At 33.6% G+C, this 16,099-nt stretch overlaps 1 protein-coding gene across 2 annotated transcripts; it reads right to left on the bottom strand.

Moving 5' to 3' along the window:
• Positions 1–4,192: 4,192 nt before the first annotated feature.
• LOC142529517 (putative late blight resistance protein homolog R1A-10) lies at positions 4,193–14,514 on the bottom strand. 2 transcript variants are annotated; one of them, XM_075635070.1, is made up of 2 exons: positions 12,721–14,514; positions 4,193–4,455 (listed from the first exon to the last, which is right to left on the bottom strand). In XM_075635070.1, exons 1-2 carry the CDS (start codon positions 14,451–14,453, stop codon positions 4,443–4,445), a joined length of 1,746 nt encoding a protein of 581 aa, XP_075491185.1. In that variant the 5' UTR covers positions 14,454–14,514; the 3' UTR covers positions 4,193–4,442. The 2 variants fall into 2 exon arrangements, with proteins under 2 accessions (XP_075491185.1, XP_075491184.1); XM_075635069.1 differs by lacking the exon at positions 4,193–4,455 and having other exon boundaries at positions 11,793–14,514.
• Between the last annotated feature and the right edge of the window lie 1,585 nt (positions 14,515–16,099).

Here is a 16,099-nt window from a genome sequence, read left to right as displayed (position 1 = left end):
TGATGGCTGAATTATGGGATTTGTTTCCAATTTCCTTGTGGTTTATTCTTGCACAACAATCTTTATGCACAATAATAAGAGGATTTTCGAAAATTGTCAAGTCTATGCATTGATTCCTCTAGCCTTGGATGGTCCTTACCAAATCTTGTATATCCCCTTGCATTTTTCGAAAATATGCATGCCATATTGTAGGTATCCTTGACTTGGTGACAAAGATTCCAACAATTAATTATCTCCTCATATGTATATCTTATTTATTACAATAATCAAATATGACAAATTTCCTTATAGTCATTAATTGCATGCTAAAAAAATCGGTTCTTACATCCCTCCCTCCTTATGGGAAGTTTCGTTTTCGAAACTGGAGTTGGTTTGGTCTCCAAATAGGTAGGGATACTCCTTCCGCATCTTCTCTCGACTTCCCAAGTTGCTTCTCACTCTGTGTGGTTGGACCACTGTACCTTGACGTAGGGGATAATACGTCGTCTAAGAACCTGTTCTTTGATGTCCACAATTCTGATGGGTACTTCTTCGTATTTCAGTTCTTCTCCCAAGTTCCTTTCGATTAAGAGTGGTTCTACCTCTAAAACGTGACATTGGGTCTGGAATGTACCTCCTCAGTTGGGATACATGGAACACGTTGTGGATCCTTGACATGTTCGGTGGCAGTGCCAGTCTGCATGCTAGCGTGCCCACTTTTTCTAAGATTTCAAAGGGTCCAACATATCGAGGGTTCAGCTTCCCGGCTTTACTGAATCTGACAACTCCTCTCATAGGCGAGACTTTCACATAAGCCTTCTCGCCCACCTTGAACTCTACAGGCCTTCTTTTAAGATCTGCCCAGCTCTTCTGTCGGTCTTGAGCTGCCTTGAGCTTTTCTCGGACAATCTTAACTTTGTCCACAGTCATTTGTACTAGCTCGGGTCCCACTAAGGCTTTCTCTCCCACTTCGTCCCAATAAAGTGGTGATCGACATTTCCTTCCATAAAGAGCTTCGTATGGAGCCATGCCGATACTGCTGTGATAGCTGTTGTTGTAAGCAAACTCAATTAAGGGTATATGAGTGCTCCAGTTGCTACTAAATTCCAGGGCGCATGCTCTCAGAGAGAGCCCGACGATCGTATTTACACTTTTGACCGAGGCCCAGTGACGAAAGTTGCTGTCGCCCCGCCCCATGTACATTCGTGAGCTACGACTGATCGGTCGATCACATGATACGATTACAACTAGTCACTTTCAAGGATCAAACTTCACTCAAAATGATATACGATAATGAAAAGCTTTACCATTTAATGATTTATGATTTGTTATATGATTATGAGCTTTTACGCCAGCTTATTTTATTAAATGATTTATTTTAAAGTTGCATGTGTATGTATAGTATTATTTTGTACGTATGGTTAGAACTGTGCTAAATCCTTATACTCACTAGGTTTGAATAGTCGCATACGATGATGATTTTGAGGGAGGCACTGACGCTTGAGTGCATCGGGTCCGGCAATACACTCTCGAAGACATTTATTTTCCGCATTAGCTTAGTATGTAAAGTTTTGAAGTAAAGATTTTGATGATTATTTATTGAAAGATTTTATGCCTTATTTTGAAGTCAAGCTTTGGATTATTTTAAAAGTTGACGCATGATTTTGGTGGTTGACGATTTATGGATTTTCATGTATTTAAGATTTTTAAAGGTTGAGTTATTTTAAATGAGTGTTTCGAATTTTATGGTATATATATGTGTGTGTGTGTGTGTGTATATATAGATAGATAAATTAGTAGGATTTTAAAGTTAAAAAGTAATTGACGTTTCAATCTATACTATCAATTTTGATTCATTTTAAATCATAAAAGTGCATAGATATATTTGGAAGAGATTTGTTACAATCATATTTAAATACGCGACATCGTCCCAAACTTTGTATTATATTGTCAAGTGAAACGGGCAAACAAACTCAGCGTCCCAATATTTGCTTGGAATAATTGTCGAACAAAAAACTTTCATCGAAACCAATACAAAATTTTGATGATCTCTTCATCAAATATAAAATCGATCACAGCGTCAATGGTTCGTAGATCACTTTCATGAACAATTCATATGTCAGATGAGTAGGATAAACGAAGAAGCCGGGTGTCCCAAATCAGATGCCTTAACTTGGGCATCTTTAAAATTTCATATGATACTTGCAATAGACTGTCTCGTCCGAAGTCAGTTACACGAAAAACTATAGTTTCGAGATTGGGATGCTTTGATATTGAGACTAGAAATCCATCATGCAATGATACATAGTCTAAAGCAAAAGCAAAGTACCTTAAATTGACTAATCTAGAGATTACATGTGACAAATTCGGCCAAGTTGCTAGTCTTTCGGAAGAGTGGTAATACTTCATGAAGAGTGGTAATACTTCATGTTTCACTGTAGATATTATTAACTTGTCTTTCTGAAGTTGTTCTCAATCTTTTTTTTTAATTACAATTCATGTTTGATATTATTTTTAGTAATAATAATAATAATCAAAGATTGAAAGATAAAAAAATTATGATCTTTAGGACTTCAACTTCTCTTTATTGTTTGCAAAACTTGCAAGTTCTCAATCAAAATTTATACATTTTCCTTTTCTTTTTAACTTTTCACAATTTAATTGTTTAAATGTCAAATTTGTTTCTATCAGATTTTTGCACTTTTTTGGTACATTTTATTTGGCTTTTTTTTGGTTGATATTTGTTTTGTTTATTAAGCTAGATCCATTTAATCAATTCTAAATTAGTTGGAATCTTATTTATCGAAAAAAAGAGTTGAAATTAACTCTCCTATGAAGATAGAATCATTCAATAAAGAAATTTTACATACTATTTTTAGACTATTTTAAATAAAATTTTGGTACATCTGATATAAGTTAAAATGAGTCATATGTCCTCTTTCATAAAATAATTATCTGAACTATACGTAAGATATTATATTCAGAATAATTATCTGAACCATAAAAAAAAGACATTGGGATTTTTTTAAAAAAAAAATTAATTTTTTTTTAAAATATAATCTTAAAAATAAGGTCGATTTTCGAGTTTGGCAAAATTAAGGCAAAATGCTACTATCGATGGCGACACTTCAAATAGCAATGTGCCATGTGCAGCTGCACATGGTACCGTCCGTTGCCTTTGGCAGCAGACACTGCTTTTTATTTTTAATTTTTTTCATTATTATTATTTTTTTATTGAACTTGGACACATATCTTCTCACTAAATTAGGAAGACAACATATAAAAAATGAGTTGAAACTCAAATTCAATAATTTTAAAAATATATCACTTTTTAGATGGTTATTCAAAATTTTTTTAAAAAAACAATTTCTTTATTTGTACAATATTAAATAATTTATCTTTTAAAAAAATTTGAACTTATTTTTGTTTTTCAAAAAAAAATTATTTAAATATATGTTGGTTTAGTTATCCAAAAAAATGTTTATGAATATCCATCAATTTCTTATTTTACTAATAAGATATGTATCCAAATTCATAAAAGTGGATATATGCATATAAAATTGATTTTTTAAAAAAAAATTTGTTGTAATTAAATCTCGAACTTGAGATTTGGTACCAAATTTGAGATTTTAGTGCGAGTAAAACTTGATATTTTAGTGCTGAGTGAAACTATAAGTCATTGGCCCTAAGCTGATTATTTTTATTTCCTCATTCCACTATTTGCTTGGCATAATTGTCAAACAAAAAATTTTAATCGAAAGAAATACAAAATCTTACAATATGCTCTCTCAAATGTGACTTCAAAACAAAATACCGTATTCATTGTCATCCATGACACGAACACGGAAAGCATCATCTCCATTTTCATGTTAATGCTTTTGCATCTGCTTCGCTGACATTACCAATGATTTGTTACAGTACTTCAACTCAATATATCGAAGTGTATCTATTTCTCCTATACCACTAGGAATCTCATTAATCCAATTGACACCCTCAAGAATCAAGCTTTCAAGACATGGGAAATGCTCTTTTTCCATTTCCACTTCAACAGAGAATCCAAGGAAGAGTGGAAGTACTTGAGTTGAAGAAATTGACCTTCCATCATCACCCACTTTGAAACCTCATTGACTGCCATCCATATCATCTCGAGTACTTGAAGATTCAGAAGCAACCCAATTATGGTCATATTTTCCCAAGGAAAAAGGACTCCTCGTAGAGATAACTTCTTTAGACCGATTGGAAAAGCATGTTTCCATGTCATTGAGATACCAGGCCAGGAGCGCATTGAGATTTGCAAGTCCTCGAGGCTTTGCAAATGGCAAAGGTTTTCGAGATTATAATAATCCCAAGTATGATTATTCATATAATATGCAACTTTCAATTTCTTCAGATTCACAAGTATTTTGATGATCTCTTCGATAAATATGAAATTGGCCACTGTCTCAATTGTTTGTAGATCACTTTCATGAACAACTCCTATATCAGGGGGATAGGAAAAATGAAAATGATCGTTCCAGATCAGATGCCTTAACTTCGGCATCTTTAAAATTTCACCAGAGAATTCTTGGTCCAATGATGAAGTCCAAACCTCAAACTTTAACTCAAAGGCACTCAATGCTATATTCACTTCTGTTGATGTCAACATGTTCAGCCTCATCACCAACTGCATCTCTGCCAAAGAAGCATGGGATATTCTTCAAAAGCACTGCGAAAGGTCTGAAAGTGTTCGCAGAACCAAACTCAGGATGTTAACCTCCAAATTTGAAAGATTGAGAATGGAGAAAAATGAGACTATTGTAGAATATGATCGAAGATTACGTGACATTGAAAATGAGGCTTTTAGTTTCGGTGATCCTATGTCAAACAAAAGGCTGGTTAGCAAGGTCCTGAGATCTCGCCCTGAACGCTTCAATATCAAAATCTGTGCCACTGATGAGTCCAAGGACACTTCTACACTTAAACTAGAAGACTTGATCAGCTCACTTCGAACATTTGAAATGAATCTGGACCTATAGAAAAGAAATAAAGGGAATGTCATTGCTTTACAAACCACTGATGACTCCATGAACTGTCTAATTCAAGAGACAAATGAATCTGATCTTGGTGAGGAGTCAATCTCCTTGATTACTTAGAAGTTTGGTGAGTACTTGAAATGAATGAGAGACAAAAAGAAAACTGTGCCAACACCAAAACCTTCTTTTGTTCCTTCTGAAAGGAATAAAATGTCTGCATCTATTCAAGGGAATTTTAGATCAAGGAATGAAGCTTTGGGTCGACCAGAGATAAAGAAACTTGACTCAGTCCAATGTCGAGAATGCTCCAGATTTGGTCATTATGCAAATGAGTGTGCCAACCGACTTCGAAGAAATAAAAACTTGGCAGTCACCTTGAGTGACGAGGACACAGATGAAGACCGTGACTCTAAGGAAGGAGACGATTGTTCCTCCCTTACTGCCATCCAGATAGATATGAATAAACTGCAGGTCAATCCCTTTGGTGTTGCAACACCAGGCCGCAACACTAAGTCAATATCACGATGCCTTAATGCTAAATCGCTGGAAAACTCAGATCTCGATAAAATTCAGGGATCTGACCAAGAAGAATTTACTGTGAAAACCATCCAGATGATATACGAAGAAATTTATAATGATTGGCTCAAAATAAATAAGACAAACTCCATACTTTCAAAAGAAAACACAGATTTGAAGAGCAACTTGTCCCGTCTTGAAGTCTTGCTGAGTAGGAAGGACCTTTAACTATGTAAGGTCAAGGATGATCTTGAAAAAAGCATCAAAAACACTTGCCAAATTCAACTCAAGCTCATCAAAACTTGACACAATGCTGACTATGGGAAATGACAGCAGATCTGGTCTTGGTTATTGATAGGCTCATAATAGTTTGTATTTTTGTTGTCATATCTCTCATTGTTACGACGTCCAACGTGCTTAAACGACACATTTGTGTGATTTTATTGTAGGAGGAGGTTTTCTGCGCTTGCGATAAATCTGGGCTAAAAAGGGTGATTTTATATCATAATTAAAGTTGCCAATATTATCTTAGTGGAAGAGTTGAAGCAAAAAAATTCAGAAGTGGTTTTTGGACAAGGCGTGATCACGCCGTGTGGCAACTCCTCGGCCGTCTAGTGAGAATTGAGGAATTTTTATATTAAGGAAGATTACTAGATAGAGTTTTTTCATAAAAAAACTCTATATTCTTGGAGAATATTTTCTAGTATCTTTTTGATTTTTAGGGATTATGTTTTTATTTTTAGATTAATGGGCTTTTCTCAAAATGGACCAAAAAAAGAAAAAGGAAAAAACCTACATCACGTACAGAAGCTTTTCTTCTCTTTGGATTTGCCTACTATTCACAAATATAAAGACGGGGGCGGCAAGATAAGGAAAAGAATTTTCTCACAAACTCCCAACCTTCTCCAAAGAAAACTAGCGTGAAGAGCAGAAAAGAAAGGCGCAAGGATTTTCTCCACAACTCTAGGCTAAGTTTTATATCTGATTTAAGGGTTGTTTTTACTGTTTAATTTATCATTGTGAGGTATTCGTTCTTAAATTCAATATTTTTTTTATTCCAAGTATTTGTCGATTTATGATTTAATTATATGAATATTGTATATCGATTAATTTGAAAATTTAATTCGATATAGGATTTTCTACTGCTAACCATGAATTCAGTGATCCGTAATTGTCATGAATGATTGGTACATGAGTAGCATAGATTAGATGTGTTATGCTATCATAATATATTTATCTAAATAAATCAACGAAACTTGATCTATCAATCGCAGTTATCTTGGTTGTTATATTTTAGGATTAACTGTTTTCACAAAACGAAAATGATATTTTTAATTAATATGGAAAGCTATCGTGCCCAGTTAATTATTGATAAATTTTGACTGGATGCTGGGTTTGGTCAATTAAATTAGAAAAACACAAATATTTTAGCGGCTATCCATATAATTCTAAGGTTAATTGATTGGTACAATTTGAATAAATTATTTGTTAGCCGATAAACAATGATATAATTAAATAGTAGAACTCCCTTGAATCAGATCTTTCTCATATTAAATTCTTCATTTTATTCTAGTGATTAATTATCAATTTAATTTATTATTTTCCTTTCTTGGATAAATTTAGTTTAGTATTTTGTTTAATTCATATACAAAAATCCCCCTTTTTATTGCATTTTGCTCGAAAAAAATCATCTCTCGTTCCCTGTGGATTCGATCATGCTCACAATTACACTAATTTTATTTAGAGAGTAGGAATTTAAGTTTGGTGGTACAACGACAGCACATCAATTAGCATAAGCTTGCGAATATATCACATCCTCCACCAAATGAATGAATTAATGCACAAACAAGGGCTATAAATGGGTTGTACTAGAGGTCATGTAGGAAAGAAGTACAACGGTTTATGGAACTAAAGAACATATACACACTTTACATAGAGACAATTGCATCCAGCTAACAATAACATCTTCAATCTCATTATAACATCCAAGAGCATTTTTTTCTTCTTCGTTGCTCTTATTTTCCTTCTCACTCCCCTTTTTTATATATTTTTTTTCCTTTTTTTTTGCATAAGAACCTTTTTTTTTTTTAGACAACGACTTCGAGCATGAATCACTCGATCTTAAAAATTTGCACTTTCTTGGCTCAAAGCGATGCTAAATGCGAAAAGTTTGTATAATTATCCAATTCAAGGTTCAAATAGAGGAATAATCAACAAAAAGAATTTATCATGGCTTGTACTTGTGGTTATTATCCAACAAATAGACTCAGGCTCGAACTTGACTCACTAGGGGTAAATAAATCAGGGTGGGCTCAAAAGAACGGGACAGATGATGCGAAAGAAAACTGGTTTGAACCTAATGCCCTTTACTTTGTTTATGCATCTAATCCATCACGAGGTGTCAACAAAGACATGTATAACAATGAAAGTTCTAGAAAAATCAACATTTGATGACTAACACACAATCAAATAAAATGGAGCATGATATAATGTTTGCTCATAGGCTCGAAGCTCACCAAAGAAAACAGTATGTGTGCTAGATCCCATACACTTGTCATTTCAACACATCATCCAGAGCAACTACCCATAAATGTAGCAGTAAGAATGCAAAATCAACTGCACACAAAGAAAACATCAGTTTTTTTTCTTCATTAACTCGCATAAGAGGCATTCAAGATTCAAATGAGAGAGATAACGAATAAACACTAAATTCTTTATGGATCAAACAGCTTCACTATGCCGTACTCTTTCCTATTTTTCTTTTTTTTCGAATAAACATGCAAAAAAAATTTGGAAAAAATAGGAATTGAAACTAGAAATAAAACTATATACCCCTCTCATACCTATATGTGACAATGTTCTCAATGACACAAAAAGTAGATGCACAACTCAGACAATAGAAACAAAAGGGAAGTTAGAGAACTCCCCTGAGAATTGTTGGGCATCGTAAAGCAAAGCTTTCTATTGCTGTGGTGGGAGAAATTGTGGATCGATGATGGAAGCTGCTGAGAGAAGATGTGAAAGGGGTGAGAATAAATAGGCTTAAATAAAACAAACATAAATTCTGGTTTTTTTAAAAAAAATTATTTATTTTTTTATTTGGCCTTGAGACAACATCAAAAGATGTTTTTTTACAAGGCGTGATCGACATATTCTGTGTGTAGGGCCAAAAATTTTCAAAATCAGAAGATGTTTTCTCACAAGGCGTGATCACGCCTCATTAGAAAACATCTACTGTGTCTAGGGCAAATTTTTTTTTTTCCAGATGTGGTATTCTTATAAGGCGTGCTCACGCCTTGTTTGAAGACATCTTCTGCACAAAGTTAACCAAAATTGTACTATTTGAAAAAAAGAAAAATAAAAAATAAATAAAATAAATTAGAAATAATAAGAACAAAAAATTTAGGTTGCCTCCCAAAAGCGCTTGATTTTTAGTCGTCAGCTTGACCCTCAAAAGCACCCATTCAAAGAGCGGCTGATGCACAAAGTACGTCTCATATGACACCATATATGGGTCTTGGTACCATGTGCCCTCAAGTTTGGCTTGATGTATGCAATGTAAGCTCGTCTCCTCAACAAAACGTGACTTTAAATAATAGGCATGTGATGAGAATATCATCGTTGGATCTTGAAGAGTAAAATCTGTTGAAATTGGCAAGGGAGGACGACAAGGATCTCCTAGATGTATGAATGATAATATTATCGACGAGCTCATATCGATAGTCTCAAGAGAGCGTTCATCTATCAATTTCATTGGTGGCTCATCTTCATTTGATATTTCTTCCAAAACTTCTTCAAACTGAGGCTCAATAGCTGGCTCATTCAAAGCCACATGCTTTTTTTCCATATCATTCAGTCGACTTATGATTAATTCAAGACTATTTTTCCTCATCTTCTTGATGCTCGAAAGGTTGATTTGTAAAATCAGATTGGCTAATTTCTGTAGTGTATTGGTGGTTCCAACTCTGTAGCGTAGGATCCCAATACTGATGGTAATCAAAGTCGGCCATATCATTTAGCAAATATATCACGCTGTCTTCAGGTCGTCTAAGTAGTGGACTACAAGTTGTTAGTGTTCCATTAAATACCCATCTTTGTGTAACTCCATCCAAACCTTTAAGGAAAAGTCGAATAAGAACATAGTTAGAAAAATCATGATTCCAGAATATTGTTTCTAAATTATTGAATCTCTTCCATGCTGCGTAGAATGACTCTCCGTTTTCTTGAGAAAAACTTGTGAATACTTGTCGATGAAACATCTCGAAGTATTTCACAACAAAAAGTTCTCAAATTCTTCTTTTCTTGATGAATCACCTTGCACCATTCCCCGACGACGGCGCCAATATTTGGTGTGTTGTCGTCGGACCACCGAACTTAAATTCCTACTCTCTAGATAAAATTAGTGTAATTGTGAGCATGGTCGAATCCACAGGGAATAGGAGATGATTTCTTTCGAAGAAAAATAAATAACATGTGGTTTTGTTGGATAAGAACAAAATAAAATATTAAAACTAAAATTAAAAAAGTAATAAAAAAACTACATCTAAACAAGAATTAAATTACCAAACTCTGATTCAAGGGGATTTTCAGTACTCAATTATGTCACTGTTCATCGGCTAACATATTATTATTCATGGAGTTACAAGTAATTAACCTTAGAATTATAGGGATAGCCGCTAAAATCCTTGTATTTTCCTAATTTAATTGACCAAACCCAGCATCCAGTCAAAACTTATCAATAATTAACTGGGCACGATAGCGTTCCATATTAATTAACGATAGCTTTTAGATCTGTGAAAACAGTTAATCTTGAAATCTAACAATCGAGATAGCAGCAATTGATAAATCCAATTTCTTAGATTTATTTAGATTAAATATATTATGATAGCACAACACATCTAATCTATGCTACTCGTGTACCAATGATTCATGACAATTACGGATCACTGAATTCATGGATAACAGTAGAAAATTATATATCGAATTAAATTGTCAGATTAATCAACATAAAACTTTCATATAAATAAATCATAAATCAACAAATACTTGAACAAACACGAATATAAAATTAAAGCAAAAAAACCTCATAGGTGATAAAATTGAAATAATAGAATTATCCCTTGAATCAGAAATAAAACTTAGTCTAGAGTTGTACAGAGAAATAACTCGCCTGTGCGAAACAGCTGGGAGTTCACGAGATTGTTGACTGCGAGACTTTAATTAACTCGCGTGTGGGAAACAGCTTGGGAGCATTGTACCAATAATAATTAATAAGATTGTCTATAAAAAAATAATTAAGAATCTAATTTTGTTTTCAAAATTACCTTTTTTTAGTTAATACAAATTATCGTAAGAACCGCCAAAACCTAATTTTAATAAATTCTAAAAATAACTAAATAATCATAATTAATAACTTAAATATTTAAAAAAGGATTAATTAGATTAAAAATATATGTGCTCTAAAGGTAATGGCATTTCACAGATATGATGCAACAATAAAAATATTCATTATAAATTAAATTTTCTTCTCCAAGTTATTGTAAATACTATTTTAATAACTTAAATGGGAGGAGTTAAAATACTTTTTAGAAAGCAGAGATGTGCGATAATAGTATAATACTCATTTCATCTTATGCGGGTTAATATATGTTAAATTGGGAGTGTTTATCACCAAATTCTAATATCATTAGGTCACGTGATTCTCTGACATTTTTATGGAAGTTGATATATATGTTGATGACCTAAAGGCAAATAATTGATCACATCAAAAAAAAAAATAAAAATACTCCAGATGTAACATAGAATAATACATCTTTTGTACACAATTTTAATACACCAGTCCATATATAAATCGTGAATTTGATCAATTATAAAATAGTTGAAATCTTAAAATAAGTTTAAAAATTCTATAGAGTACCTGATATGATAAGATCGTTTCCTTTCTTTAATTAATTCTATATATTCCTTGATTGTGTCTAAGACAACATTGTAGGGACTTGGAAATGGCCTGTCTATGAAACTATATGTGCTAATTCAGGAAGGTCAACCCTCACCCTTACGGCTGTTAATGTAAGTTCTGCTGTCTGAATTTTGTGTGGTGGTAGCATTCGGTGACATTCGAGATCATTAAAATGAATCACTCCAAGTAAACGCAGTCTAAAGGGATGTCGCGAAAAATGAAAATGGGAAAAGACACTCATTTCCATCGTATAAACCGAGTGTGTATCCTCGTCACACTATTTTCTTCGATTAATTTTCTAATAAAAAAAACTTTCATCAAACAAATACAAATTCTCACAATTTTCTCTTTCAAATGTTGGCATAATAATCGTTCAAAAAAATGCCGTATCCATCGTAATCAATGGCACGAACATGAAAAGCATCGTTTCCATTTTCACGTTGCAGCTTCAGAATTTGCATTGCTGAGTTTACCAGTGATTTTTGACAATATTGCAACTCGATGAATTGAAGAGTATCTATTTCTCCTATGCCACTAGGAATCTCATTGATCCACGGGGCACGCTGAAGAATCAAGCTTTCAAGGCATGGGAAATGCTCCTTTTCCATTTCCCACTTCACCAAATAATCAAAGGAAGAACGAAAATACTTGAGTTGAAGAAATTGACCTTCCACTGCTTTCCACTCGGAAAATTTAGTAACTATAATACCTATCATCTGGAGCACTTGAAGATTCGGGAGGGACCCAATTATGGTCATATTTTCCCAAGTAAAAGGGACTCCAATTAGAGTTAACTTCTTAAGGCCGATTGGAAAAGCATGGTTCCAGGGATCAGCCTCTATTAAGAGCATACTGATTTCTAAGTCCTCGAGGTTTTGCAAATGGAAAAGGTTGTCGAGATTAAAATAATCCCAGTTATGATCCCGCATATAATAACAAACTTTCAATTTCTTCAGATTCACAAGTATTTTGACGGTCTCCTCAGCAAATATAAAATCGACAACTGTCTCAATTGTTTGTAGATCACTTTTGTGAACAATTCCTATGTCAGAGGGATAGGATAAATGAAAATCATCGTTCCAGATCAGATGCCTTAACTTCGGCATCTTCAAAATTTCATATGGTACTTGCAATTTACTTTCTTGTCCCCAGTCGATGATGCAAACATCTATAGTTTCGAGATTGGGATGTTTGGATATTGAGACTGGAAATCCAATGGGGCATGATGCATAGTCTAAGGCAAAAGCAAGGTACCTTAAATTGACGAATGTAGAGATTACATGTGACAATTTCGGCCAAGTTACTCGGGGTGCATCCAAGACACCGACGTGCCTAGACCTTAGATCTATTCTTGGCATCTGATATTTCGCGGAGAAAAGTAGAACCGAACGCACGCTCGAATCTAGGATTTTCCATTCTTGAAAATCCTTCGTGCAATGAATTCTTAGGCGGCGATATGGATTCTCTACAAATTCTGTTCCGGAATTGGTTTTGGATGACACATGATAAAGAAACTCCTCTTCTTCAGCTTTTGTTATGCAAATCTCCCTCAACATATCATGGATTCCAACAGTTTCGAGTTTCCCGTCAGGCCCTTTCTTGCTCACTAACAGCAAACTTCTGTTCACCAGATCCTCCAAATAACGTTCCCCCACATCTTCCAACCATTTGAACTGCTCATTTGGTTTCAGAAATCCCTCAGCAACCCACAACTTGATTAGCTTAGAAACATCAATTTCAGAATCTTCAGGAAAAGCTGCTACGTATAGGAAGCATGGTTTTAGTCGAAGAGGTAACCGATCATAACTAAAACACAGTATCTTTGAGCACTGAATGGCAATTGTAGGCTCTCTAGAACTTATATTTTCAGAAACATTTTCCCACACTTCTTCCCTCATCACGTTGCCTGAAGAAAGAAGTAGTCCTGCAACCACCACGATGGTAAGGGGAAGTCCCCCACAATTTTTTGCAATCTTCGTCCCGACTTCCACCAGTTGGAGAGGACAAGATTGTTGTCCAAAAACCCTTTCTTGAAGTAGTTCCCAACTCTGATCTTCATTTAAACAGTTCATTTGGTGAATTGGAGTATCAGAAGATCCCAAGTGAACAGCCACATCCAATATTCTAGTAGTTAACAAGATCCTACTTCTATTGTCATCATCTGGAAATATCATCTTAAAATCATCCCAAGCCTTCGTACTCCAAATATCATCAATCACAATGAGATACCGCCTACCCCTGAGATTTCGGTACACCAGTGTTTCCAATGCAGCATCACTCTGATTATGAGATTGTTCCTTATCGAGTTTCTTCAAGTTACGAAGAAGTCTTGAAAGAATTTGTCCTCTTTGATACTCTGCAGAAATTGTGATCCATGCATAGATATCAAAATGCGGAGCAAGAATTGAATCATCATAAGCTCTTTTAGCTAGAGTCGTCTTCCCGATTCCTCCCATCCCAACAATTGGGATAATTTTGAGTTTAGTTGAATCTTCGTACAACCGTTCTTTGATTGAGATCAAGTCATCTTCAAATCCCAATACCATTTTTTTTGCAGTGGATGAATGATCAACATGAGAAGAATAAGATACGGATCGGAGATCTCTTGCCGTGTCACTGTTGTTCATCTTAATCATCTCTTCCCAAATAAAACCAATCCTTTCAAAGGCCATGGTTAAGTCTCGACCCAACTTCACCTCGTCGAGATTTGCCTCTGAAAAACTCCTATCATCAGTAGTTAATACCGAACAATAATACGAATCCATGAAATCTTGAGCTTCATACGCAGCTATTCTAATTTCGTTTCCCACGCCACCCCGTGTTTCGTGATACTTATCTGAATAATTATCAAGGAAACTGACTATAAAATCAACTATTCCATGGAGATAAATGATTTTTTCTTGGTGAAGAGGATCGACATACTGTTGAAGATCCAAGATCTCTTGCAAAGATCGAGCAAGAGCAAGAAGAGCAGCATAAGCAGCCATGGATGCAGGGGCAGAGATATGAGAGACTCGATTTTTATTTAATTGACCTGTGGGAAACAGCTATTTTATAAAAATAATATAAAAAAATTAAGAATCATATCCCTTGTTTTTATTAGTATTGCCTTCTAAATTTGATTAATATAGATAGAAAGAAAAATAAGAAATGTTATAATAATATGCTTGTTATTTTAATTATTATGATTATAATAAATATAGTCATTATTATTGTTTAAAAATATAAAGATTTAAACCACTATTAAAGTAAATATTAATATTTAGTGTTATTGTTTATATTTGTGATATACTACACAATTATTATGATTATTATTTTTTATAAATTTAATTAGTATAAATAAAAATATTAAAAGCTTGTTTCACTACTCTTACTATTATTATATAATAATTAGTATTTTTATAATTTTTAGTAGTATTATCTCGGATTCTCACAAAATCCGGATTCGTAACCTCGGATCAACAGTAATATGTAACATTACCTCATTTTTTAAAATTTGTAAAATAATTTTAATATTTATCACATTTAATTAAAAACCCGAAAATATTACTACAAAAATTACCACAACATATACTTAACAAATGATACACTTAATTAAAAATTAGTTCCTATAAATAACTTTTAAGACCCGGTCAAAGGAATTTGGAAACAAACTCAAGCGAACAGATCATAATCTGATAGTATTAAAAAATAGGAAAATGCTATGTGTACATAATGGGTTACATAGAGGCTTACATGTAATCATTAATTAATTATTAAATTACAAATAAAATCCTCACCCTAAATTGATAGACTACCTATTCTATTAATTATTTCTTCTCCTATCTCAGCCCTCACTCCAAATCGATTGACCGTATCTTTCTTCTCCTCTCCCAACCCTCGCTTCCAAATCCATATGCGGTAAAGACGAAGAAAAAATCGAGATCATAGAAATATTCTATTGCTTATCGAGACGACCATCTATTCTCTCTGTTTTACATCTTTATTACTGTAAATTAAGGTTAGTTTTTTTCTTCCAATTTGTTGTTTCGTTTGTTTTGGATGTAGATTCGTAAAAGAGATTGTAGATTGTTTCGTTTGTTTTGGATGTTGTTTCTAATCCCTATTCTTCTCCGTCTAAAATAAATTATAATAATAATCACAATTCTAACTAATAATATCAGCCAGCCCAAATAATTCAAAAGTTCTAGCTTTGTTTGCTCTGTTTGTTTACTTTCTGACATCCACAGGTTATATCATATATGTGACGTATTATACAAATTGTTAATTTCAAATTTTAAAATATATAACATCAATTAGAGTGATGATGTTGATATATATGTGTGTGTATATTCTAAAAAATTAATAAAATATACCGAAGAACAAGATAATTATCATACATCCCATTATAATATCTTCCCATTATATTTGGCTCCTTCTCCTTGCATTTACAGGACCCATATCCGACGAAGCTCTCTAATGTCTGACCCAGGGTAATTGAATATCTCACATCTCATTTATGCTACATTTTTACATATTTAAATTGGAAATAATAACATAAATAAAAAAAAAGAGTTTGTTTAACCATCTGCAACCATCATTTATTAAAGAATATACCATCATTTATTAAAGAATATTTATAAGAATTTGATGC

The sequence above is a fragment of the Primulina tabacum genome, chromosome 16 (genome assembly GCF_025594145.1).
Source record: "Primulina tabacum isolate GXHZ01 chromosome 16, ASM2559414v2, whole genome shotgun sequence".
In the NCBI taxonomy this organism is placed as follows: Eukaryota; Viridiplantae; Streptophyta; class Magnoliopsida; order Lamiales; family Gesneriaceae; genus Primulina; species Primulina tabacum.
This window is presented reverse-complemented; position numbering and strand designations above follow the sequence as displayed.

Coding starts and splice junctions, on each gene's coding strand:
- LOC142529517 (XM_075635069.1), bottom strand. CDS start 14,453: ATGGCTGCTTATGCTGCTCTTCTTGCTCTTGCTCGATCTTTGCAAGAG.